The 26,439-nt window shown below is 45.7% G+C and overlaps 1 protein-coding gene across 4 annotated transcripts in view; it reads right to left on the reverse strand.

The window, feature by feature from the left end:
- PTPRG (protein tyrosine phosphatase receptor type G) overlaps positions 1 to 26,439 on the reverse strand; it is a 705,739-nt gene that overhangs the window by 58,110 nt on the left and 621,190 nt on the right. Inside the window, exons 13-14 of one of the 4 annotated variants that reach the window (XM_081072429.1) lie at positions 21,477 to 21,606; positions 9,590 to 9,676 (exon numbers count right to left, since the gene is read on the reverse strand). In XM_081072429.1, coding sequence (XP_080928555.1) covers positions 9,590 to 9,676; positions 21,477 to 21,606 — 217 coding nt within the window. Of the gene's footprint in view, positions 1 to 9,589; positions 9,677 to 21,476; positions 21,610 to 26,439 lie in introns of all 4 variants that reach the window. The other 3 variants (XM_081072428.1, XM_081072430.1, XM_081072431.1) reach the window with 3 other exon arrangements.

A 26,439-nucleotide genomic window follows, 5' to 3' on the forward strand; every position in this document is an offset into this window, starting at 1 on the left:
GTGCTTATGTTCTCTCTGTCTCTCTGTCTCTCTCTCTCTCTCTCTCTCTCTCTCTCTCACACACACACACACACACACACACACACACACCAGTAAATTTCAGTCAAGCAGTGGTTATTAACCAGCAGTGTATATCTCTTTGGATTGGAGAGCTTTTAAAATACTCATGCTGCATGAGCCCCATTCCTGGTGATTCTATCTGACCAGGTCCTGGGCGGGGGATGGGTGGGTGGGGGTTGTCACAGGCCTGTGTATTCTAGAAAATCTCCCCTGAGGATTGTGGTGTGGTCTGTCCCTGATTAAGGAGCACTGTGATACAAGAGAAATGGTCCCTGAGAGTCTACAGTACTTTTCACTAGGAAAGCCACTAAAGAAGAAGAAAAAAAAAACACCTTGAATGGCAGGTGCCATAAAATGACCATAAAATTAAGACTCCAGAATTTATAGGGCCCACATACGATAGGAATCAGTGGCAATTACGAATTCAAGGATGTTACCATAATCATCTCAAAAAGGGAAAGAAAAAACTGTACTGCACATACTTTGAACAGTTTTCTGTTCCATTTCTGCTACAACCTCGATTATCGGAAATAGAATGGAATTCTCTCAAATGGAGCAGTGTTCTGCCACCCATACTGAATAAAAGTTTTTTTTCAGATCACAGAAAAAATTTAGATTTCTCAAATGAAAGATTTTCCTCCTAAAGCTACTCTTTAAACTACCTTTGTGGACTGCTCTCCGTGTCTGCCAGTGAAATAAATTTTTGTTTCTAGGAAGGAATTGAATTTGTCAATATCTACTTCACTATTAAGTAGTTCATGATGCTCTGATGTCCTTAATTCCAAGGGTCCTGCCACTTGAACACATTTGAAAATCCATGAGTTAGATGGCAAAAACCTACCCCACGAAGAAGAGTACCAAGACAGACCTACATTAAACATTCACTGAACACTCCCAGACGGAACCGAAAAAGACACAGCCCAGTTTGCATGAGAATTTTTCCTCAATTCAGACTCAGTGTGTATATGGGCCAGAATGAAATGGCAGATGTTAGTCCCTGACTTGGTAGCAACTCTCATATACATGCCTGTCACAGAGTAAGCAGTAAGTAAGCAACTCGCTGTTCTAAATGAGAGCTGACTGTTTAATAAACGTATGCGTTTTTTTTTCCATACAACCCAGCCCCTAATCTAATAATGTGTTGGCCATCTTTGGTCAAGCCAAATGCTCCTGGTACTTGACCAAAGACGGCCAACACATTATTAGATTGGTGCAAAAGTAACTGTGGTTTTTGCAATTGTTTTTAACCTTTTAAACCACAATTACTTTTGCACCAACCTAATAAATCTACGTGCATCTCACGGGAAGCTCTAAGCAAAAATTTAAACAAGCTTTCTATGTTACTCTCCATTCATCCATCCATTTTTAGAACACCACCATGGGCTCAGTATTTTAAGATGTCTAAGAAAGATTTGATTGGAAGTCAAGAGGGTCAGGTGTGATATCCTGTCCAATAGCTGATCAAATTAATGTGGGTTGTGGTAGCAGCTCTGTGGTCTCAAGTCTGTACCTCATGACCCATGGCCCAGGACTGGATGGTGCCGGAGGGCTTGTGGTAGGAATGGGCATGGATGGATAAGTCTGGCTTCTGAAAAGCCCATGGACACTTCATACTTACAATCACAAAGATTTGATCTTGGACTGAAATTTCTAAAAATAACTTTTCTTTATTTCAGATAAGGGAGATATTTTGAAGAGAGAGACTTTTTGAAACATCAAAAATTCTACACTTGAGAAAGCATAGCGCATGCCAGACAGACTACATCTTCTAGTCGGGGGTGCAGTAAATATTGACCAGCATCAGTAAAGCCACTAACGTCAATTCCCTGAGCTCCCCACTGAAACACACACACTTGCCAGCACGTGACAGGCCTGGCGTGTGTAACTGGCCCTCTTGACTAATGAAACACACACACACACACACACACACACACACACACACACACACACATCTCTGCAGCTGCTCTGACAGTGCTTTCTAAGTATTAGTAAATACTCAAGTTACAGAGGCTTAATAGTCAAACGAAATGCAGCAAATGACAAAGATAAGCAGGAATCTCTCGATTCTCCATCTCCACTCCTCTTTTCCTTCCAGGAATCTGACACACTCCTAAGGCAGAACCCCCAGAATGACCAAACTTCTGCAAAAGGGTCTTCCTCACAGCGCTCCAGTTTTTCCAGATACCTGCTTAGATCACTTCCGACATGTCCTAACAACTTTCTTCCTTCTACCTCTTCCTCCCCTCTGACAAGAATCTGGGAATAATTTAGGTGACCGATACTTTTCAAAAGCAAAGTACTATTCTTGAGCCTCGAAAGACTGAATACTGGGAATGTCCAGAATTCCACTCAGCATTGCTCTGTATCAAAAAAGCCTCTCAAAGGCCGCATCCAGTCCCGATTACAAGAGAGATGTCTCAGGTCAACAGACATCGGGGTCAGAATGTACATCCCTTTGACAAGCTTGAGCTGTCGCACTGTCCTCACCCAGGGTCCTCGGCTTACAACAACACCGCCTTCAGTGTCTATGACTGCTGGGGCAAGGGCGGGGGCAGGACCACAGCACAATGTCTAGACTCCTGTGAAAACCCGTGAGTACAAAACAATCAAATATTGATATATAGGGATTAGAAACCAAGTCACTGTCTTCAAATTAAGCTCAATGGTTTTATAATCACATTAGGGTGACAAGGAGTTTGTCAGCAGTGTGCAGCTCCAATTGCTAATTGCAGACTAGAACGGGGCAGTTGGCTGAGCTGCTGTTGAATATTAATTAAGCAATCTTAACTGATTTATATACTGCCCTCATTGAAATTTACAGTGGCACGCCTGCTAATAAATCCCACTTATTCTCCTGCTGTCAAGTATAGAAATCACATTAATATTTACTTTTGTAAATGGAGCTGTTGTAGTAAACCATGTATGAATAAGAGCCACTTATAAATAGAAGTTGGAAACATTCACATGCCTTCAAGGAAGATGATTGAGAGCGGTGTTAAAAAGAATGTGATTGATTTATTAGGGCAAAATGTTTTGAGAAATTGAAGTGGCAAAGACAACAATAGGAGGAAAAGGCTGTGGGTGTTGTCGGGCTTTTCCTCAAAGAGGAGTGTCTGCGTGAAATAACTGAGGGGTCTCCCTTGGAAAAGAGCCACTGTAAGTTCTGAGTTGAGTTTTTTTATGTGCAACCACTCGCTGTCAAGTTTCCTTTGCTGTCGGTTAAATGATTCTATTTGTAAAACTCTGATTGTACTCACAGCATCTTTTCAGGAAGGGTTCATCTAGAAAGAAAAATCCAGATTGGAGCCTCTCATTTACATACTGCCCCAAACATTAAAAAGACATGTGATCTGACAGATGTGAATGTACTTTTGGGGAACATAAAAAAAAGACATGTGAGCTGACAGATGTGAATGTACTTTTGGGGATAATCAAATGGCTATTTGGAGGGTGATTCTGGAAATCCTGGGACATATGGTTGTCATACCTTGGATAATTGAGCTTGTCGAATGTGAGGAGATGAAGGGAAGAAGGGAAGAAAGAGCAAATATAATTACATTGGAGATGTATGCAGCGTGAGAGAGGATACAGATATTAAACCAGGAGAAAACATTTCAAAATATTTTGGATCTCACATGAGTAGGAGCGATGTCCTATTCAACTCTTGTTACAGCTGGAACTGACAAAAATCTGATGTCTGCAGTGAAAATTTTACTGGAGGATATAAACTGCCTGCAATTCACATCTTAGGAAAGTGGGAGAAAATTAACAAATTATATATACAAAAGTTGTCTCAAGGCAACATACGCTCTTGCTAAGCATTAAGTTTGCCAAGAAATCCTTGCAGGCACCTACGAAGAACTGAAATGCTCACAATAAATTCTAGGAGCTAGGAGAGCAAAGGTCATTTCATGAATCACATTTTAACAAGACCAAGAACCTGAGCACGGCAATTTTTAGGTGACAGCTGGCTTTAAGAAGTGAGCTCTGAGCAGCACCTCCCAATGCTCCCAGCTATTACCCAGGAAAGGTGGCTTGAAGTCAGGGCTTTGAGGTGGCTGTTTCACACTTAGTGAAGATGCTGGCCTGGAATGTTCTGAATTTCTGGACTGAGGCTTGAGGGCCTCTCCAGCTCATCTTGCCTCTGTTTGAGGGCATTGACACAATCCCCCGCTGATTGGGGAGATCAATGGGGACACAATAGTCTCACTCATTTTGAGCAGGAGATAGGAAATGGAAACTCACATTTTATTTATAGCACATATGATTGAGTACCTTACCGTAAAATGGTCTGGTAAAAACCTTTTGGCAATGTGGGGACAGAGTCCCAGAGAGCAGTTTCCAGGCTCTTGGCCTCACGTGGAAAGGTGCTGAGTTGGGTAGTAGATGGCCATCAGCTGTGGCTAGTTGGCTGTCAGCTGTAACCAGTTAGCCAATTAGCCCCTGATATAACTGCCCCGGCTGCGCTGGTTGGTCAGTCTGTTGTTGACAGGCAGAGAAGTGGACAGCAGGCTGCAGGTCGTGTGGATCCAGCCTCCAGTGAGACTATAGTGCCTCCAGTGAGACTATAGTGGTATGATTTCCATATCTATGGCTCCGTGGGTGTTCCTTTTTGGCCTAGCCAGATCCTGCGTTCTTATGTGGGGAGCGGGACCAGAGACCCTGCAGGCCGCCTCGCACAGCAAGCACAACAGGCACCTACTTATTTCATTAACATACAGACTCAAATAAGTCCGACTTTTGCCTTGAATTTTATTTTAAGGCTGTAGTGAGGTATTAAGTGCCTCTTCACTAAATAGCCCCAGATTGTAGTACTGTTTAAATACCTGGGACATGGGGAGGGGGGAGAGTTAACTCAGACATCAGTCTATCAACCACGTGAAATTCCAAATGATTTAAGACATTAATAATAAAATTGGAAACCATAAAAGTGTCTAAAAGAAAGAATAACCTCAGAATAGAGAAAGACTTTCTAATGATGATTCAAAATCCAGAAATCAGAAAAGAAATTTATGGGTAAGTTTGCTTCTATAAAAGCAGCAGCATAAACATATGTAAAAGGCAAATCACAGATTAGCAAAAAATTTTTGGAATCTATGTTGTTGATAAAGGATGTCCCTGTCGATTACGAAAAAAACAACAATGCAAAGGGAAGAACGAACAAAAGATATGAACAGTTTACAGCAAAATACAAATGACATAAACTAATGAGAGATGCTCTAATTTACTCATAAGAGCAAACACATTAAAACTACACTAAGACACCGTTTTAATTCACCTGAGGTTAGCAAAAACACTGAAATTTGACAACACAGTGTGCCGGGGAAGCTATAGGGAAATAAACTGGGCTCCTGCATAGCTGATAGAAATCCACCTTGGTGTCCCACTGGGGAGGGCAATGTGGCACCATCAATGAAAATTAAAATGCGTGGAGCTTGTGATACCACCCATTTCTTGAATTTATCCTACAGACAGACTATCTACTTGAAAATGACATATAAAGGTATTCACCACTGTATTGTTTATAATAATGAAAAACTGGGAACAACCAAAATGAAAGCCACAGGGGGCTGGTTAAGTAAATCACAACACATCTATACAGAGGAATACCATGCTGCTATAAGAAAGAATGAGGAAATTACGTATGTATCGAGAAAAATCACGTTAAGTGAAAAAAGCAAGGTTTATGATAGTGTATACAGCATTGCACTGTGTAAAGGGAGATAGGGGGACACAGACTTGTATTTGCACACGTACACACATAACAATATCTGGAAGAACAGAGAGCAAACCAGTAGTGGTGGTGACCTATTTGCCAGGAGGTAGGGAGCAGCGTGGGTGGGTGATGGAGTGGAGATCTAGGGATATATATCATTTGAAACTTTTCCATTTTTGAGCCGTGTCAAGTATTACCTATTCAAAACTTAAATCAACAACTTTTTGCAAAATTAAATATGTGGGTTTGATTTTAACTGTTTTTTTCTTGTCCTTTCTGGGGGGGATAATCAAGTACAACTTTGCAGCCATCGTCCTGCTTTTAGCGATTCTGCACAGACCCTTCCTCCCGTGGTGGGAGAGGGCTGTTACAGAGAAGTGAGGTTAGACAAATTGGCAAATGAGATACGGTCCATAAATGAACATGCATAGGCCTTGCAACAGCTGTTTTAAATGTTTGGAGGGGTGCTATTTAGGCAGCTTTTGGGGCTTTTCTCTTGATTCCCTGCCACATTTTGGATGGAGATGCAGGCCACCAGAGAGAAAAGGAAAGTGGACAGAAAGAGGCAAAGGTGGGAGAAGAGAGGCTGATTTCCCCTCACGCACTCCAGCCTCCCCAAGCAGCCTGGTGGAGGAGGGAGGGGCTGCCTGACCTCCAGGAGGCTTTGTGTAGAGCAGTGGAGGATGGCAGTGAGTCCAGAGGCTGCCGCAAAGGCTGCTGGGATGAGTAGGGGGACGCAGGGGGAAATGGGCTGGCGGTTTTCAGTGCATAAACCCCTCAGGAGGAATCAGGAACTGGAGGCTCTGAAGGAACGGAGAAGGGCAGGGTAGCCAGCACGAGGAAGAACAGGGACTTTGAGGCCCTGGAGGACCGGCTCTAGGTCTGGCCCATCTGGTCAGCATGGGGTAGTGAGGACAAGGGGCATTGCTCCGGTCACAGACCACCAGAGTGGCAGTCCCAACTCCACCACCTAAGCAGGGTGGCCCAGCCAAGGAACTTCTCAGAGCCTCAGTTTCCTCACCTTCTCAATGAGGTAGTATCTTTCACACACAAAGCATTTTACGTAAGTTACCTCATTTTATCTTCACAACAACCCCATGAAAAGGAACTATCATTAGACCCATTTTTTTTAATTAGGTTGGTGTAAAAGTAATTGCGGTTTAAAAGGTTAATAATTACAAAAATCGCAATTACTTTTGCACCAACCTAATAATGAGGAAATTGAAACTCAGGTGGCTTTGGTAAGTTGCTCAAGGTCACAGAGCCAGGAAGAGGTAGAAATGCAGCTAGAACCCACCTCTTCCTGAGCTAAAGTCTGTCTTTCTTAGCTACTATATTATTTAAAAAAGTAAAATATATGATTCACAATTAGGTGGATTCTATAAATGTTTGTAGTTTCCAAGATGGTTCTCAACTTCTAGACCTACATGAAACTGTGCTTCCCCCAAGCTTCTGACACTTAGAAGTAGGGAAGATACCAGAGGGTATTGAGTATTGTGTAAAAAAATACAGCCTCTTAGGATTTAAAATATGAGGTGTGATAAAAAAATATGGTGAATGTTTGAATTTAAAAAAAAATGATTACAGTAAAAGACACATTGCCATTAATCTCTCTCAAAATATTCTCCCTCACTTCGAACACACCTTATCCCATCGTTCTTGACACTTTCTGAAGCAGTTCTGGAAGTCCTCTTTTTTGAGTATCTTTAGTTGCACCGTCTTGGCTGCCTTGATGTCCTGAATTGATTTAAAACGTTTACCTTTTATGGTCATTTTGACTTTGGGCAAGAGCCAGAAGTTGTACGGTGCCAGATCTGGTAAGTAAGGTGCATGAAGACACACAATGTTTTTGACAGAAACTGCTGTACCAGAAGCGATGTATGACACGGAGCCTTTTGTGTGAGCACAAAATACGGTGAATGCTGCTGCCGAGTGCCATCCAACGGAAAGGCAGGGATCTTCAATACAGGAAGCGGTGCGTTGAACCATAGTAACAGTGTGGGACAAGTTTCAACTTGTTCGGTGCAGTCAGTGGGGTGTGAGCTACGGTTGAGAGCAGGTGTGTTTTAAAGTGTGCCGTAAAATCATCCTCCATCATGACAACACTCTTGTGTCACACATCGCTTCTGGTACGGCATTTCTGTCAGATAGAAACATTACAGTGTGTCCTCATCCACCTTATTCACCAGATCTGGCACTGTTTGACTTCCGGCTCTTCCCCAAAGTCAAAATAATTCAGGACATCGTGCCAGTTACGACAGTGCAACTAAAGACACTCACGAAAGAGGACTTCCAGAACTGCTTCAGAAAGTGGCAAGAACGATGGGATACGTGTATTTGAAGTAAGGGGGAATATTCAGGGGGATTAATGGCAAAGTGTCTTTTACTGTAATAAATTTTTCAAATGTAAACATTCACCATATTGTTTGATCACAGCTCATACATCTGTAACAAGGCCGCTTCCACAATGGGGGCCAATATGAATTACAATTAATACAGTCCATGGCTAAGGTATCATTTCGGGAGAGGACTTAGAAATTGGGTATGCATTTACCTTTGTGCTCTCCACGAGGTGATACTGGCTTTTTAAAGAGTTATAGTCAAAACCCCATTATATTTACAATGGACTAGGCATTGACATGTTGTCCAAGGTTTGTTCTCTCTCTCTCAAGATTAGATCTTTGAATCTATACAGAGGGGTTTCTATTTCAGGTTTACCCTTGGAGCTTTGAAAATGGATTAGACATTGAAAACTTCAATAAGTAAAAAGAGATCAGAGAAAGAATAATTGTATTACCAGTATCAGCCGTTATTGCTTTTCCCTACAAGACCAAAATTGCACTGTACAGCTCAAAAGAAGACAGATCATAGAGTTTCTCATTAATCTTTCATAATTCTTGTACTATTCCTTCTCAGATCTCATAGGTATACCTGATTATAGTGAATGGATATTGAAAATTTCATCTCAATAATCTGATTTACTTCCAACCAATGGAAACAAATCATTCCTTGTAAAAACCCTAATATAAATTCGACAAAAATTGGTTCATTGAAAGTAATAAGGGACTACTCACAATATTGACTACTGAATTATCCTAATTGGCAATTTAATATTAAAATATTAATTACCGTATTAATATTAAGTGGAGTTTGCCTAGATAAGCCTTACAGAAATATTACCAAGAGGCTCATATGTGGGGATTAAGATTGCATAATCATAACTTCTAAAGGTTTATTATAAATCTTTCCAGGACAATTTTTCCAAGTATTCAGGCTATCTAGAATGCATGTGCTTTTATTTTTTTTTTAAATTTCATCCTTCTTTTGAAAAACACATGACACATCCCCCTTTGCTCACTGCTTTCTTCCCTTCCTACTCTTCTTTGCAAACTTTTCTATAAATTTAGGTTTCTATATAATATTTTTTCACTCATACAGCTAAATTCATCCATAATGTTTTTTAATAAACTGTCAAACATGTGAACATCTGAAATTTAGGAAAGAAAATGGATGCAACAGACATACAGACCCACAAACATAGAACACCCCAGTATGTACCATCCTAGAAAAAAAAACATCCCCCAAACCGCAAAATGAAGCAAAGCAAGCACACACATACTTTAATTGGTACCAGCTACCCACAAGCTGCATTGGTATTTGCAATTCTTACTTTTGGGAGATGGGTGGGGTAGAAACAGGTGTGTTTCAGCATGTGCTGTCTAGAGGACTTTAACCCCCATGGCAACAAAACAAAAATCCGGCAAGCCAGTCCCAGCCAAAGAGACACCCCCCTTAAGCTTGACCGCCCCTCACCTGCTCCCCTTCTCTCCTCTCTCCCCAGAAGAAGGCACTTCATGGAAACGTCTGGGAAAGCCCTTCGACTTTATTTTGTTACACCCTCTAAATGGACAAAAAACAAAAGAGAACAGGTGTAGAAGACAATACTTTCAATTGGCCACCAAGAGTTCCACACAAATGCCCTCCCTCCCATCTCCATCATTGGGACTCCTTTGGGACATTTTCAAAAGAAAGCTTACACACGAAGGTGACTGGTTTTATTTATTTATTTTTAATGCTGAGGCAAGAAATATGAAATGGCAACTTTGTTCTTAAAAAGCTGTCTTTACATAGAAACCTGTACCACCATAGTATTAACAGAAGGTTAGATTATCACAAACCCAATGACTTTTCTCATCCATACACCTATCTTTCCACCTTTGACATGTTGTCCTGGCAAACAGGATGGCTTAAAATAAAATACCGTTGGAATGAATAGAGTTCAGCAGGCATCAACCTCCTTTCCACCACAAATCTCTCTGAATTTGCTGTTCTTTCCCCATGCATTTCTTTCATTGCTGGACACTTTCCTGATTCACAGTACAGATTGTGGAAGCCGTGAGAGGCAACCTCAGAGAAGACAGTTGTCAAGTTATTGTTATACACTGAGGGGGTATTTAGCTTCCCCATAAAACTTAACTAACTGTAGCAGCTGAGACTTGGCTCTAACATTTGAAAGATGTACTTTTGTCATACATGAACACTGGAAAGTGTTTATTTAATTTGATTTACTCCTTTAATCACCTGGGCTCTGGGATTTCACACTGACATGACTGCTATTGTTTACAAACTCGGTTCACAGAACCCAACTGCATGGAGATTCTCTTTGGGGAGCTCTGTCGAATCCCCTGCAGAACGCTGAATTCAGGTATGTAATTCCAAAGAACATTTGTTACCTTCGCTCGACTTGGTGGCTTTTTACTTCTAGCAAGGAACATCCTCTAATTTTCAAGTGTTAAGTTTTTCTTCTCCCTTAATGTAAACTTTCACTTATTTCAATTATTATTAGGTTCCATATTGGGCAAGAGTGCTTGGCACAGGAACCAAACTAAGAAAAAATCAAAACTTGGGAATATGATTTAAAAGGGGGTGGGTGGGTGGATAGGAGTGAGTGTGCTGTCATTCAGAACTTCTTGTCTCCCTCTATTGAGTACATTCTGGAACTACAACAACTGTCCTCAAAACGCCGGGAACATATTCAGTGCGGCTACAAACATTAATCTGAAGAAATCACGAGTGTGTTGCAGTGTTTTAGCAAATTTTCATAGAAACTTGAAATTTGCAGCTTTCTAAAATATTTAGACTTCTTCGCAACCCTTAGCCCTACTCTGAATTCTGCCAGATTCACTCTTGCGGGAATTTTGGAGCAGAGCCGGCTATCTCCGCAGTTTTTCCTCACACACAATCACAGGCGCTTAGAACTACCATTCGTAAACTGACAACATTTTCCTGAGAAGCAAATGCCATAAAACCAATAACTAATATCTCAAATAACCGAGGGGGCTAGCTGAGCAAACCAACAGAACAGACCCAATTAATCCTGGGAGACAGGACAGTCAATTCTAAGAAATCCAGAGAAAGGTGTTGGTGATGTAGAATCGACCGAACATAGTTTCCCTTTCCTGAAAGGTGAGCTTGATGCTAAAATGTATCCATCCACTCCTTCCTTACCAGAATCGGTTCATCTTTAAGTGTCATAGAGTATGTTTACATGGCAATCTTTAGTAGTGAATCTCTCCCTGCGTTTGTCTAATGACTACGTGGACTGGTATCTCAGGGCCAACTCGACAGCAGGGGGGCGGTTACTATAACAACTGACAGTTCTCTTGAATTCTGAAAGGCCCCAGAGTAGCCATTTGGGAAAGTTACTGAGCAAAAAGTTGCCTGGGATCCGCAGCATTGGCTGGCACATGACCCAGATCCCCGCACACAGCTGGGAAAATAAAAATGCTCCCCACCGCCACGTCCCCATTTTAATAAAAATGGGGAGCATTTTTATTAAAAGACTGCCACGTCTTTTAGTGTCTCAGACGTGGAGCAAGGAAGTTTAACGCCAGGGTCATTCTGAACCCCAATCCTCTGGCACAAGCCATATTTTGGCACCAGAAAATGAGCCTCAGCAATCCCTGCTGGATTGACACATTGTCAGGCTTTGAAGAGCTGAACTGTAAAAATTATTCCTAATGATTAAAAAATATATATATTGAAATTCAGCCACAGATGCAGGTTCCAGAAAGACACGGCACTCACCACTATTAAAAGAAAAAATCATGCCCAGAATATCTGTGGTCCCATGAATGGTTTGTTTGCAAAAAAGACAATAGTGATCATACAAAGCCACCAAAAGGTGGCTTTTGAAAGCTCGGATTTTTCTAGACTTGAGAAAAGTTGTATATGAACCTACCTTTCGATTCTTATTCGCTCCCTCGAAGGAGCCACACAAGAGCAGCTGAGACTGACCCAGTGCCTTTGCACATGCAGAATCCCCTGGAAAAGAGTCTGATCCCACCCATAAAAATGGACTTTCTTTTGCAGAGAGGAAGGGTAGGTTGAGGGCGCTTTCTCTCTGGCAATACTGAACACGCCACAATTGAGTGCCTCTTGGTCAGCTCTGACAACAGGTCCCTCTGCCCGGAGCATTAGTCGCTTTTCTCTGCTCTGTAAAAATCACAGCTGAACATTCTCTCCTCCACGAAGCCTTTCCTGGCTCCATCTCCCTCCCACCCCACCCTGGTGGGGGTCAGAGTCCTTCCCAGAACACACAGTCTCTGTTTGTCACCACCCAACCACTGCAATTCAGGGGAACTCAACTGCTAGCACAGGCGAGGCAGAGGACGTTGGGGAGGGCAGAGACGGGCAGACTGTCGAGAGGGTGCCCTTCAAAAAGGGGCCGTCCTGGTGAGCTCATCCAGCCCACCAGTGCCACACGGATGTGAGAACAATGCTGCGCCTCTCCCAATTTATCACGTGAACCCAGACAACTGGGGTTTTAGTAAAATCTTCCTATTTTCAAAATAATCCTGACTTTTGAAAACAACGTCAGCTAAATAAAACAGAGCTGGAAGCCCGCGGTTTTTGACCTCGACTTGGGATAACCTTTGTTTACCAGCTCATCTCTTGCATTAACCGACAAGCTCCTGGAAGAAATTGACTCTATCTCCTCACTGAATCCCCCCGGTGCCTGCCACAAACTAGATGGTTAAAAAATTCTCTGAATGACTGAACAAAGGAAGGAATACATGGGCCAGCCATAACAGCTCTTAGGCCAATAAAACACAACCCTAGGTGTGAGAACCTTCAAACCATACTTGCGGTGTGATCCTGGGCAAGTCATTTCCCTCTGGAAACTTCCTCCCTTGGGAAGAATGTGATGCAGTCCCGGCCGCTTTGGCTCCCACGTCTGTCTGCTATGAAGATTAAATAATGGAATGGGTGCTTTGTATTAATTCAACCAGTATTGTTGTGATTAGTGACGTCCATGCATGGGAGGAATGCCTGCTGCGCCTGGCTCCTCTGGGGCTTTGCTGGGGTCGGACAGGACCACATGCCTCACCCAGACCCAGTCCTCAGTGAGGAAACCTGCAAGTGTCAGCTGCCAGAGCAGATGGGTGAAGTGTGCCCGCCCCACAGCTGAGTGTCACTGTTGCTCCTGGGGGAATACGAGCGGGATCTGAGTTCCACTGGGGCACACGTGGTCAGTCATTCTACGAGCGACAGAGGGTGCTACCTCAGCCCTCAATTGACTTTCACACGCATCTGTTTGTTTGCCGGAGCCTCCATTGTGCTAACACAAACCCCACACACATTTGCGGTCTGCATCCCTTCATATTTATTACACTATCTCCCAGCGAACATCCAGAGAAGACAAAATTGCGATGTCAACAAAACTCACAATGTTTTCATGAACAGCTTTCTTAATGAGGAGGCACCAACACAGGGCAGAATTTCTGAAAATCTAAAGATGGGAGGAAAAGAGAGACCTTTTTCTGTCTGCCTCTGCAGCTAAATTGGTATTGACTGATTTACCACAGCATTCACAGATGGCTCGGTCATGTGCTGAGGAGGGGCTTGCATTTCTCAGTCAGAGCCTGAAATCCTTCTAATACCAAACTTTAACAAACCTGTGTCAGATGTTACAATTCCCACTTCAGAGTCTCCAGTTTTCTGATCCAGAGTCTGTAATTAGCTCAGTCCTAACTGAGTCTGAGCAGTAAAGCTGCTCTACCTTTCCGGAAAGTTCTTTTCTAAGGTCGAATTATGGTCAATAAGATGCACAAGTTCTTATCAAGGTAATAATATAGCACTGATCAGCTGAAACTAAGATAGAACAAAGAGGTTACATTATTCCACATAAAAATCTATTCAGCTTCTAGAACACCTGGATATACAGTTGGTCCACTTAAATTTTCTTCCACACTGACCATGGTAAATCCAAACCATAGAATCTTTTCGACACACAAACGTTGAGCTATAAGAACAGGCTCTGGAAGGAAGTCAATGCCTCCCGGTATGCCACTCCGCAGTCATGACCGCGTTTTGCCTAGTTGTGAGACAGTGGGTTATACAGTCATGTTCGCTGGGTTCAAATCCAGGATCCACCAAAAATCAACAATGTGACCTGGGCATGCCATCCGATGAGTTTGCCAAGCCTCAGTTTTCTGATTTTCTGATCTTCGAAATGGATGTGATAATTCCTAGGATTTAAATGTTGATCACATATCTGGTATGATGAATAGTCAATGAAAGATGCTTGGCTCTGTGGGCCTTCTGATATATGAAGCCATTTCAGGGGTGAGACTTTGCTGATCAGAGAGAGAAGAGCTACATCCAAAGCAATTTTCCTCAAGATTACAGAAAAACACACACCCTATAAACTAAAAAAAGCCTTCGCCAACACTCATCGTTTTAAGTGGACACCAATGTCTTGCTCACAGTAGCTAAGCGATCGTACGGCACAAGTTAATAAACAAGCTGCATGCTGATCAGATACCCTCAGCATAGCTCCTCTCCCAGCATCTATCTCAAGTTAGGCAAATTGGAAAGAAACCTTCCCCAAAATGTCCTGTTCTTTTAGAGTGACAGCAGCTCGGCTGCTCCATCCAAGTCTCCAGGAATGTGAGGTCACTGGTGCGTACAAACAGCGTGTGCCGGTAAGGCAGGGGACCCAGAGCTCTAGGAAAGCACTTTCTGACTGTACTCATTCAAAACATGTTTTACTACCATCTCGAGCAGTGAGGCCAACATGACACCCTTCAACAACTATCATGTTGATTTCTTCTCCCTCATTTCGAGAGTTAAGTATTACAGCTCTGAACCACCGCATGGTTGACACGGATTGCAATATTTAAAAGGTATACACAGGGCATCGTTTACGAAAGGAAGCAAGCTGTAACTGTTAAGTGGATTTACATTGATTTTGTCCTCGGCAGCTGCCCCCAACCCTGACCTGACCCTTGTCCCCAAACCCTTGGCGTATATTTCTTCCTAGCTTCATTGCGACTGTGCATATCATGGATTTGGGTTCCTACATCTCTAAGGCAGAGCACTCAAGAGAGAATTACACCATCCTACCTATAACAACAACTCAGCTAAGAATATTTTAAAATAAACTTCTCCCACAAATCCATGTTGCTGCCTGTAAAAATACTGCTCAAATGGTCCCTAATGGGCCTCTGCGTTATCTTTCAGTTGACAAAAAAATATCCGAGCTCTCTACCCTATGTTTTTTAGTTTGGGCCAAATGGGAAGTAATGAGACTAATGATTGTCCTCCAAAATGGTCCCTTTTGGGGAACATACTCTTAACCCAATGACACGCATGGGCCTAAATACTCCCGATACTTGTGGCAGTGTTCACTGAATTCCCATGTGCTTCCATATCTTATCTGTGTCCTCTGGGCTGTGTGACTCCCAGCAAATGGGATTGAAAGATGACACGTCTGGGCCATGCCATTGAGAGCTGAGTGTCTCCTCGCTTTTCCCACCCCTGCTGCGGCAACATGGGAGACATGTGTTTCAGAAAGAGGAACCACACTGAAGGAGAGCTGCCCAACCCCAACAGACGTCACATGGGAGAAAACCTTTGAGCTGTGAGGCCCCTGGGGTGTTGGGGTGTGTCTGCTGAACCAGTAATGACGCTTACTCTGACATATCCAACGCTGACCAAATGAGGCCGACCACTGGGTGTCAAAGTTGTTTGGGGGTGGGGGTGTTATGGGTCATACCTTTAACCTGATGTCTTGGGGTTTGCTCCTCTGAAACTGCCTTTGACCCCATTGGGAGCATCACCCAAACCCATTTCATCAACTTTCCTCTTTGGCCCAAAGGGGTTCTGCTCAGTTGGTTCACCTACCTCTACACTAAGCTCGAAACAAATACCTTTTATTTAGCTATTTCTAGGATATATACTGCGCACAACGGACACCATTCAAAGACTCTAGAAAGAAATTCCAAAAGTTATTTCCAAGCAATGTGTGAAGCGACAGATATGTGATTAGAAATTGTGTACAGCTCTCCAGTGTGACTACATTTACGGGACAACATTCACTATCTGTAAATCTGATTTTTCTTTATTAAAGGACCACCACTTCTTTTTAGGCATGCCAGGACCCAGAATTATGTTTATATTTTTCTCTAAAGTCAGGGGCAGCACAACACCGACCACTGCATAGCTACACAGCTAAGCACGGAAAGAAGCACCTGCACTGGTCATGGGAACCAAAGGGTACATTTCGTAACTGTTTGCAGGCGAGGAAACTGAAGGTGGTGGGCGAGTCTTGCTAAGGCAGTGTTTTCAGTCTGGCTTTTTTTTCCCGGTGGCACCTCTTAAGGGGACTTTAGACCTTTTTTTCCCCCCTAATTGCCACCTCCCAATGAAATTTTAGTATCAGTAATATACTGTATTATGTGTGTATGTACTGTATATGTACCTGTGCTTTATACACAGTATTAGTAAGTTTTTTCACCCCCTAAGAACCCTTTTTTACCCCTTTGGGGACGACTGCAATCCTGTTAACAATCCATGCTCTAAGGCGACACAGGCGTGAGTCAGAATGAGTGGTGGGGCTTCGCTCCAACTCCAGGCTCTGACTGGGCCCAGGCTCCTACTTCTCACTCCATAGTCGTGCCTCTTTCTCATCTGGCCTTCCCGCAGTTTCAGCTCCTTAGTGCCTTTTCGTCACCCTAAGGATACGGCACATATCCCTTCAGGTGGCACCTATGGCCTTAATGACTTGTTTTTTGCTGTCCCCACACTTAGCTCCTAGGACACTGGACCACATGTACCTGCTTACAAGAGGCCAGGTTCCCTTTCCCCAACCCCAAGCTCCCCCACACTCTTCACTGGCTTATAGCTGCTCGTGCCTCAAGACCCAGTTTGGGTATCAGACCCTCCAGGGAGCTTTCCCTGACCCCATTCCCCTTCCCAGACCTGGCTGAAGTCCCTCCGACATGCTGTCATAGCAACTTGGACTTACTCCTTTCCAAACACTCTCCATGCTCTATTTACTTGTCTGCCTCTGCCAATGAACGGCAAGGGCCTTGAGGGGCAGGACCTCATCCTTGAGTCACTGGGCCCAGCACTGTGGTGGCAGGTATTCCGTAAGTACTGCATGAATAGTAGGAAGCTGCAAGGGGCTCCGAAGCCCATGCTACAGTAAAAATGGCTTTGCAATTTCTTTAATAACACTTTAAACTGCTATATGCCCTCTCTGGTTGTGCAGTTGGGATGGGGTTGAAAGGGCCCTGATGTTTCGAGTCCTCAGCACATGCACGCATCGCACCAGAGCCCTGAGAAGCTGAGGCTGGCCACACTGAGCTCAAATGCGCCCCCTTGTGTCTTTCCCACTATTCACATGGGTATTTCCCCCGCTACCCAAGTTTGAATCTTTTCTTAGTGCAAATCCCTTCTCTCCTGATTCCAATTTCACAACTTCTTTTAAAGGCGACTGTGGCCACTTGTGTCTACCTGGTTCCCCTTTCTAGGCCTTGATGGTCCTTTTGGAAAACACTCCTTTTCCAGCTTTAGCAAGTGTGGCTTTGATGGAAATGACTTCACTTCTGGGCTCTGCAGTTAAATATAAGACCAAGGCCTGACAAGAGTCTTCCATCCCTCTGGCCACCAGAAGGCTCTGGGGATGGACAAATGACTTGAGTCAGTTCTAAGAGACACCATCCTGGAATTAACTAGAACTGTTAGAGAAGACAAATTCCCTTTCCAATGGGATAGGGGTATACAAATCCAACAAGGGCCCGACGGCACCATGTGGGAACCGTCAGAGGGGCTGCCTGAGAGAAAAGACCCTACAGAGAACAGATCCAAGACACTGAGAAGAAGAAAACAGAGACACACAAAACGAGCCGAGTCCTGCTCTTCTTGCTCCATCGTCTGAATTTAGCTGTGCCTGAGCCTCATCTTTCCAATTCCACGAGCCAACCCCTTTTCTCCTTCTTAGGTGTAAGGCAGTTTGAAATAGATTTTTGTTAATGGCAACAAAAACAGTTGGATGAGAATACACTACTTAGCCCACAGTCGGCCTTCAACAAATGTTCTTTCCCTTCTCTGGTCAAAGAAACGATGGTGAATCTAACTGTGCAGCATTGGCTACTCAGCCCATTAATCCACTAATCCCCACTCCATCAGACTCAGCTGAACCTCAATCATGCGGAGCCTTCACAGTATGTAGGTGTGAGGCCTACATCCTAATGGTTAGTAAGCTCAGGTGTTCCAGAGTGAAGATGTCATGTGTTTAGGACCAGGGTGTACCACTTCCTGCAGGACCCTGGGCAAGTCACTTGACCTCCATGAGCTTTTGGTCCCTTTCTTGTAGAATGGAAGTTGTAATAGTCCCAACATAACGATGTGTTCTAAGCATCACATGAGACGCTGCCATCCAAATGCTTGGCACAGTGCCTGGTACTAAAAAAGAACCTGGTGAACACGAGCAAGCACTCACCCTTATCGTGCAGTGAGAGACAAGGGGACAAACAGAATTCATAGAGACATCTGGTTTCATTTTCTACTATTTCATGAACGCACGAAATTGCTGTGTCAACAGCTCTAAGTGAACAGACTCAGAAACCGGAACAATAGCTGCAAAGGGTCAGTCCTGGGTTGCAGAAGCTGCCACCACAGTGAGCTGCTTTCGACCCCTGGGTGCCTGGCCTGACAACTGAGGAAACGATCCAGAAGGTTTTGATCTGCCTCAGTGCTCTACTTATGTCAAGTCTACTTGTCACTCACCCGCTCTCCCTGTGCCTCAAAAAGCAGAGAGCTGCTCTCTGTCCTCGCTTCCACACTGCATTGCCATGGGAAACACCCGTCTCTTCTGCATGTACCCTTTTTCTGTGCGAGCTCCCCAATGCTTCTTTCGCATTCATAAGAAAAACAGTTGGAAAGAAAAAAGGTCCTTGTCCCTTCCAGGCTGTTCTGCTTACCCACCCATCCGTCCTAGTGCTAATTCAGTTTTGCTTTCCTTGCTCTGGAAGAATCTTCTCCCTCACACTCATTTTTGTGTACCAGCTTTAGGAGTTTGGTAAAAGCTCACAGGCCAAGTCTAGTGGATGTTTAAAGCTCTGGTTACTTTAAACCAAGCTTTGAATACACACACAAACACACACACGTGTGTGTGTGTGTGTGTATGAACATAATAAGTATATTTTAAACATGAAATATTAATGTATTATTCAATGTAGGTTTTCTATTCAGAGTCAGAGTTTTCAAAAGTATAAACAATTGCCACTTTCTAAGAGGAAATAATACGTCAATGGAAGGATCTTAAAGCTCCTTTTACTACATTTCACACTCTTTCCTACAAGCAGCCTGTACTCAACACACACGTTTTGGCCAGCCTGGTCTCCATGTCTGCTTGGCTTGTTCTGGGGTGGGCAGAGGCCCAAGAGGGGTCCATCAGAAACAATCCTGAGGTTTTTGCTAGAACTGCTTGGAATAGAAACTTTTCACACCGAGACAGCTAAGCTAGGGTCACCCAGCTGTGGCCCTCTCTGCTCCTGTGCAGGGATTCTGACACTAAACTACTCAGCCCTGAGCAGAGCCACGTGACACAGGAGCAGACCTTTCGCTACTTCCACGTGCTCAGGTAAACCCCTATTAGGCAGCCTCCGATTTACCAATGGGCTCCAGACAAGTACTTGTTTATAAACCACTTTGTTCTGGGGAACGGATGACATGGAGATGAATCTAGTGTTCCTAGGTTCACCCCAAAACACCGTGTAATTCACAATCTGGCTGGTCAGTTGCACTAACAGTGCTGTGATGTCCAGGGGAAGCCTGAGATGACCCCTTCTTTATTCCCTTGTTCCATCCAATTGAGAGTAGACCCAAAGTCATGACCAGTCTGTCAGCAGATTCTGTTGACCTCCAGTCAATTCCCATCACTTCACGGCTACCCTCATCTAAGCCCTACTGTGGACTAGTAGCCCTCCAGCTGCTGGTCCCTCCACGTCTGCCCTTGCTCCTCTTCAGTCTCTGCAACCCAGCATCCAAGTAATCCTGAAGTCAGATCACAACACTGTTGTGTACGAAACCCTCCTTATCTTAGAGTAAAAGGCAACGTGTTTACAATGGCCCACAAGGCCGTACACGACCCGACTCCACTCCACCCTGTTTCTTCCTGACACCCCCTCCTACCACTCTCCCCCACTCTCATGTGCTCCAGCCACATTCCCCCCTTGCTATTCCAAGGACATGCCACCCATGCTCCTGCCTCAAGGCCTCTGCATGTGCTGTTCCCACTGCTTGCAACTTGCCTCAGATGGACCCCATTTGACTCCCTCTTCCTTTAGGTCTCTGCTCAAACATTACTTGCCAGGTAGGCCTTCCCTAACAACTCTGAACACTCACCCCTAGGCCCCAGGATGAGCCCCCCTTTCCAGATTTAGATTTCTCCGTTACGTACTTAACACCATCTTAGGTATCACATAGTTTACTTACTAGCTTTGTGTATTGCCTATCTCTGTCACTAAAATGTAAGCTCCAGGAGAGCAGGGATTTTTGTCTAGTTTGCTCCCTTTTACATCACCTGTGCCTAGAAGAGTGTCTGGCATACACTAGGGCTCAAAATCGATTGAATGATTGGAAAGGCGGGAGGGGTGCAAATATAACCCCCGTTCATCACTGATGAAGCTTGTTAGATAACAGGCAGAAGCCTCCTACATCCGTCTGAAAGGTGAAAGCCAGGCCAACCAGTGGACCAGCCTGCCTCACTCAGCTCCCCTGGCTGAGTGTGTAACTGAGGAAACAGAATTTTCAAGCAGAAGCTGCAAGCCGGCTTCCCATGGGAAACAGTGAGAACCAGTTCAAGGACAGTGATAACAGAAGGATGGCTTATAATCTGCCAATTATATCTTACATGGGTTAAATGCCAAATATGCTAAATGTGTTCCTATCATCAAATTTCAAGCAAAAGGCTATGGAAAAAAATGAAAGTAAAGAGGAGTTCTTATACAACAAAGTAAGGCATGGTCTCCAAGAAACTGGAAATGCTATGAAACTTATTAAGTCATTTTGCAGGTGAAAACACTAAAGCTCAAAGTGGAAATGGGATTTGAATCCAGCAAGCAGCAGGGCTGGGGTTTGAAGCTGGAGCTTCCTGAGTCCCAAGCACAAGCTTTGGTACTAAATCCCAGGAGCTCTTCATCAGATACAAGTATTTCTCCCAGGTGGTGACGCTGGAAACACTCAACTGCCTTACTTTTTAGAATGAAGGGAAACCCCACAGGCCAGCCCCCTCCCAGGGTAGCATGCTTCCCCTCCCCACAGGCCAGCCCCCTCCCAGGGCAGCGTGCTTCCCGCAGAATCTGCCCCCACCTCCTCCCCGTAAGTGCCACCCACCCGGCTTACTCACCTCCAGTAAACTAGCACAGCAATGAGAAGGATGAGGCACACGAAGGTCAAGGCTGATACCACAATCAGAGGGATGATCCACTCCATCCTCCCCGGAGAAGGGCGGCTTATCATCCCAGAGGTGTTCTTTTCTGCTGCAAAGAGAAACCATGCCCGTTAGAGGACAGAGCCTGGCGGAGACGGGGAGCCAGTGTGTGGCGCGGGCTTCTGTTCCAGTTTGGGTGCTTTCAGAGACCTGGGCTCCCGCCCTGGCTTCCCGATGACAGCAGGGACAACCTGCTGTGTTTTCCTGTTTCCTACTGAGTCCCAACCCAAAAGGGGCCTTTTCTGCTGGCTGCATTCGCCCCGAGTTCAAGATGTTTTTAGAGCGCTGTGTGGAAGACAGACATGCCGCCTTACTGCAAGAGCATGATGACCCAGGGCGGCCCGGGGACACGCTGCAGAAATGTGCCCAGTCTGCGGGCAGCACCACACTCGCCTCTGGGAAGGGGCAGAGAGCCCCTCAGGTTCACTCGTGCCGGGGCAGGGGGAATGGCTGACAGGTTTTGCTAAGATAACCGGCTGTGAAGATAATCGTTATGTATTTTCTTGGCCAGCTTAGCAGCCATCACCCCTTCCCCGAGTAACTGCACCCCAATTCTACTTTGGGAAACCACCTCTCCCTAACTGATAGTCATGGTGGGACAATCGTCCAAAAGTGGAGTTCCGCAGTCTCCCAGCCAAAGGTAAATGTGGGAGTCAAGTTAGGACAACGGCTCAGCCAGCCAGCACCCAAATGGCTCTGCCCATCAGGTCCCAATCCCCGGATCCCTAGAGATCCTGTTTCTCCTCAAATTTGGGTCTACAGCTTTTCCTTTGATTCCATTACCCTCCCCCAACATCCTCCTAAAAGCTCTAAGACAACTGAAGGTAGGAAGCCATGCCTCACTCTGCTCCCAGCAGACATCTGCCTAGAAATAGCAGCCAGGCTAGGGGTTAACAGGGCAAGCTTGTGAAACAGCTCGAGGTTCTCTCTGCCTCACCAAGGCCTCTTACCCGAGAAGCTCCCTTCTCTGCCTCTCTCAGGCCCCGATCTCTTCACAAGTCCCCAGGAGACTCTGAGGAGAACCTGTTCTCTCTTGTAGCGTGAGGTAGGTGCCTGGAAATCTCCAGGAGGCCCAAACAAAGCTCAGATGTGGTGTGGGGCTGGAAAGAACACAGGGGCACCGAGCAATCGTGGGAGGCAGGTGGCGAGAAAGCAAAGGTTAATGGTGATGGCAGGGAGAATCCCCTAGAAAAATCCAAAGTGGGCAGCAGGCTGACTTGTACTCAGCAAGGACTCCTCCTTCTCTGCAAAAACGAGGCCAATGTTCAGCCAGCACCACGTGTCCCTCTGCAGGATGGACTAAAAGCAGGGCAAATCAGGCTGGGTTTCTGAAGGTAGGCTGAGCAGGAAAGAGGTAACTGGCCTTGGGAGCAGATTTTTAAAGAGGCAAGGCTCCTGAGTGTTGCAGTGCCTTTCACTGGGTTTCCTCGAATGTAGCTTATCTTGATCACCTCCTCTGTCTCACGCCAGGCCATGTGAAACAGGCCAGACTTATGCCCAGCTCACAGGTAAGAAGACAGAGGCAGGCAAGTGAGGAACACCCTGATCGAAAACCACAAAAGAGCACTTCATGGCTTATAAAGTGCCTTCCTAATGATGACAGCCCATTTCTCTCGATCCCTAGCTCCACCATTTTTTGTTAGATACCTCGAGACAGTGCGGGTTTGGGTCCAGACCACTGCCACAAAGCAAAGAGCAGAATAACGTGAGTCATAATCTTTTTGCTGTTGGAGGGTCTTGCCTTCAATTTTTAAAAAAGCACAACATCTGTGAAGCGTAATAAAGCGAATCACACAAAACGAGGTCTGCCTGTATCTACAGAGCTCCTGGTGTGTGCCAGGCGGGGTGCTAGGGGCTGGGGGGCATCGGAACATTACACAGGAATGATTCCACGCCGGTGGGGTAGGAAGCATTTAAAGGGGGAGAGGCAGATGTGACACCAGGGGAAACACAAAGGGAATGGGGAGATAGCTGTCTTAGCCCAGGGGTCCTGGAGGGGCTCCCTGACATCAGGGGGACACCTGGAGGATGACGGCGAGTGAGCCAGGCCAAGTGCAGCGGAAGAAACGTGGATCTGACACAGGGCACTACAGCGGTGAAAGTATGAGAATGATGGGAAGCGGGACCAAGCTGGAGAGTCAGAGGCCACCTCAGCCAGGGCTTTGTAAGCGAAGGCAGACAAGGATGAGACATGCATTCTCTTCCTTGATATAAAGCTGGAAGAGCAAAGCTCGGGACCGGCCAAGAACCAGGTACAAGTGAGAATAACTTTGCAGGAGGCAGCCCACCTAGGCAGTTATCTGGCTAGCGCGGGTGGAGGTGAATGTCAAAGGTGTGGACGCCCTGCTGATGGAGAATATGGCAGGAGGGTTGAACTCAGCATCCACCCTGGTAAGCCCTTGTGTCCTGGAGGGACTCCCAGCATCCTAATTCTTGCCCTGCCTCCTTACAGGAAAGGGCTGCTAGGTGGAAGGCAGGCGGGGAGGCCAACTGCAAATCCATGTCCCATTCATCCTAAACCACTGAAAAGGACTCTAAGCCAAAATGGTCCCTGTGGGGGCAGAGTCCCAGAGAGCAGTCTCCAGGCTCTCGGCCTCACGTGGAAAGGTGCTGGCTGGGGTAGTAGATGGCCATCAGCCGTGACTTGTTGGCCATCAGCTGTTACCGATCAGTCATTGGCCCCTGATAGAACTGCCGTGGCTGAGCGAGGGGGTTGGTTGGCAGAGAAGCGGCCGGCAGATTGTGGCTGGCAAGTGCGGTTAGCAAACGGCTTGTGGACTGCGGATCGTGTTGATCCTACTTCCTGTGTCTCAGCCAGCGAGATTGGGTGCAGAAAGACTCCACGTTGGGGTACTGGCGGATGTTTGCTTTTGTGTCTCGAACAGCCGCCATGGAGAGTGTAGTGGTCTGACTCCCCTGTCTGTGGCTCCGTGGGTGTTCCTTTTTGGCCTCACCATGTCCTGTGTTCTTATGTGGGGAGCGGGACCAGAGACCCCGCACGATACCCGGCATGACAGAGGGTGACTGGCACGCGACATTGTATTGTTGCTGAGATGCCACGTGTTGGCTGTTATATCTGTCCCTCACAGGGTGAGGGTTCACATTTTCATCAGATTCTCAGAGACGTCCAGCAGTTAAGACTGTGAACCATTAATACGGACTCCTCATTGTCAGAGGAGAGAATGAAGGTCTGCTGAGTATTAGGGTCCCGATAAGTCACAGCTAGTCTGGGGCCAGGGCTAGGTTCACACTCAGGTTTCACAACTGAGTCATTTCTCTTTCCAACACTTCCTCGTGCTTACGTGAAAATTATTTTTTGGGGGAGGGGTTGACCATCATGTGAAATCCCACTCTGGACGGGCCCCCAATGGCAGTTTCCGTGGAGGAGATCACAAGTCTGCAACAAGTTGCAGTATGAGAGAGAGAACTAAGGAAATTATTCTGACAGCAGCTTCATCATGACCTTCACTCACAGCAGGCAGCTGGATGTGTCTGGGTCTTTTACATGACGGCCACGCAAAACCACAAGCGTTACTGGATTTCCATGTGGGGCATAATAAAGTTGATTTCATTTTCAAGTTGGCAGTATTGTTTTGTGTTCATGGTTCCAGGAGCCTACATGACATTCCATCTCCACATAACCCTGTGAAACCTGCTCCTGTCACTCTCCTGAGGAATTCCTCCCGGCCCCGAGGGACAGCCAAGCCCTTCAGGAGTCCCTCCCCATCATCCCCTGCCACTCCCCACCACTGTGTTCCCACCACACCCACCCACCCAGCGACAAGCTGGCCAGTCCTACCTCTCTGCCATTGTCCCTGCTGATCCCACTGCAGGAATGCCTTTCCCATCCTGCCACCAGAAACTCCTACTGAGCCCTCCATCCGGTTCAGGGGTTACCTTCTCGGGGAGGCCTCCCCAAGCCCTCAGCCTGTGGTGTCTCTGGAGGGCACAGGTTCAAATCCTGACTTCTACTTTATGTGACTATTAACCAATAGCTTAAATCAGTTTGGGCCTGGAGTTCATCATCTACAAAGCGGGATAAAGAACCTGCTTTGTAGGCATAAGGGAAAATTCAATGAGAGTAGAATGCTTCGAAGTGTGCCCGGCCCCGAGGAAATGCTCAGTAAACACTGTCATTGTCCTCGTCGTTGCCATCCTGCTCTTCTCTTTCCACACACATCACAATCGTCACTGCTCCTTTATTACTGTAAGGTCTCCCAAGGTAGGGCTCATTTTCATCTGTACATGGAAGACCAGTAAGAAAGTTCTGTCCCTGAGAAGCTATGCAACGCCAGGCAAGTTACTTAACCTCTCTGTGCCTCAGTTTCCTCATCTGGAAGTGGAGATAATAATAATACTGCTCACTACATGGTGAGGACGGGAGGCTCAAACGGGCAGGAACATATGAAACACTGAGAATGCTGTCGGCCCGTAAGCACCTGGTTAATGTTACCCATCAGGATTCGCACCGTCACCATCATCACTCACAGTGTCGCTCATTATCACTGTCACCATCCACTCCATCAACACTCAGCACAGCACCAATGCAGACGGAGCCATCACACAGGACCTCAGAACCTGCTGGGCCTGAGTACCGGGCTGCCGGTAAGGAGCCTGCCGGCCAACAGCCAGAACCTCAAGCTTGGCCCTGAGACAGATCACACCACGCTGCTTGCCGGCCTTCAGAGGATATGCCTGCCCTGCTGCCTGACTCAATCTGTGGCCCAGCAGGCCCTCCAAGGGGAAAGTGCCATAGGAGAGTGACCTACTAGAAGCTACTGGGAACACGTAACATGGCACCTGGGCTGGGTACACACTTTTCCTCCCGTGCCTTCAATCCCCTGACCACCTTTCCCATGCTGAGATCTGCAGAGACTGG

The sequence above is a fragment of the Rhinolophus hipposideros genome (genome assembly GCF_964194185.1).
Source record: "Rhinolophus hipposideros genome assembly, chromosome: 14".
Classification (NCBI taxonomy): Eukaryota; Metazoa; Chordata; class Mammalia; order Chiroptera; family Rhinolophidae; genus Rhinolophus; species Rhinolophus hipposideros.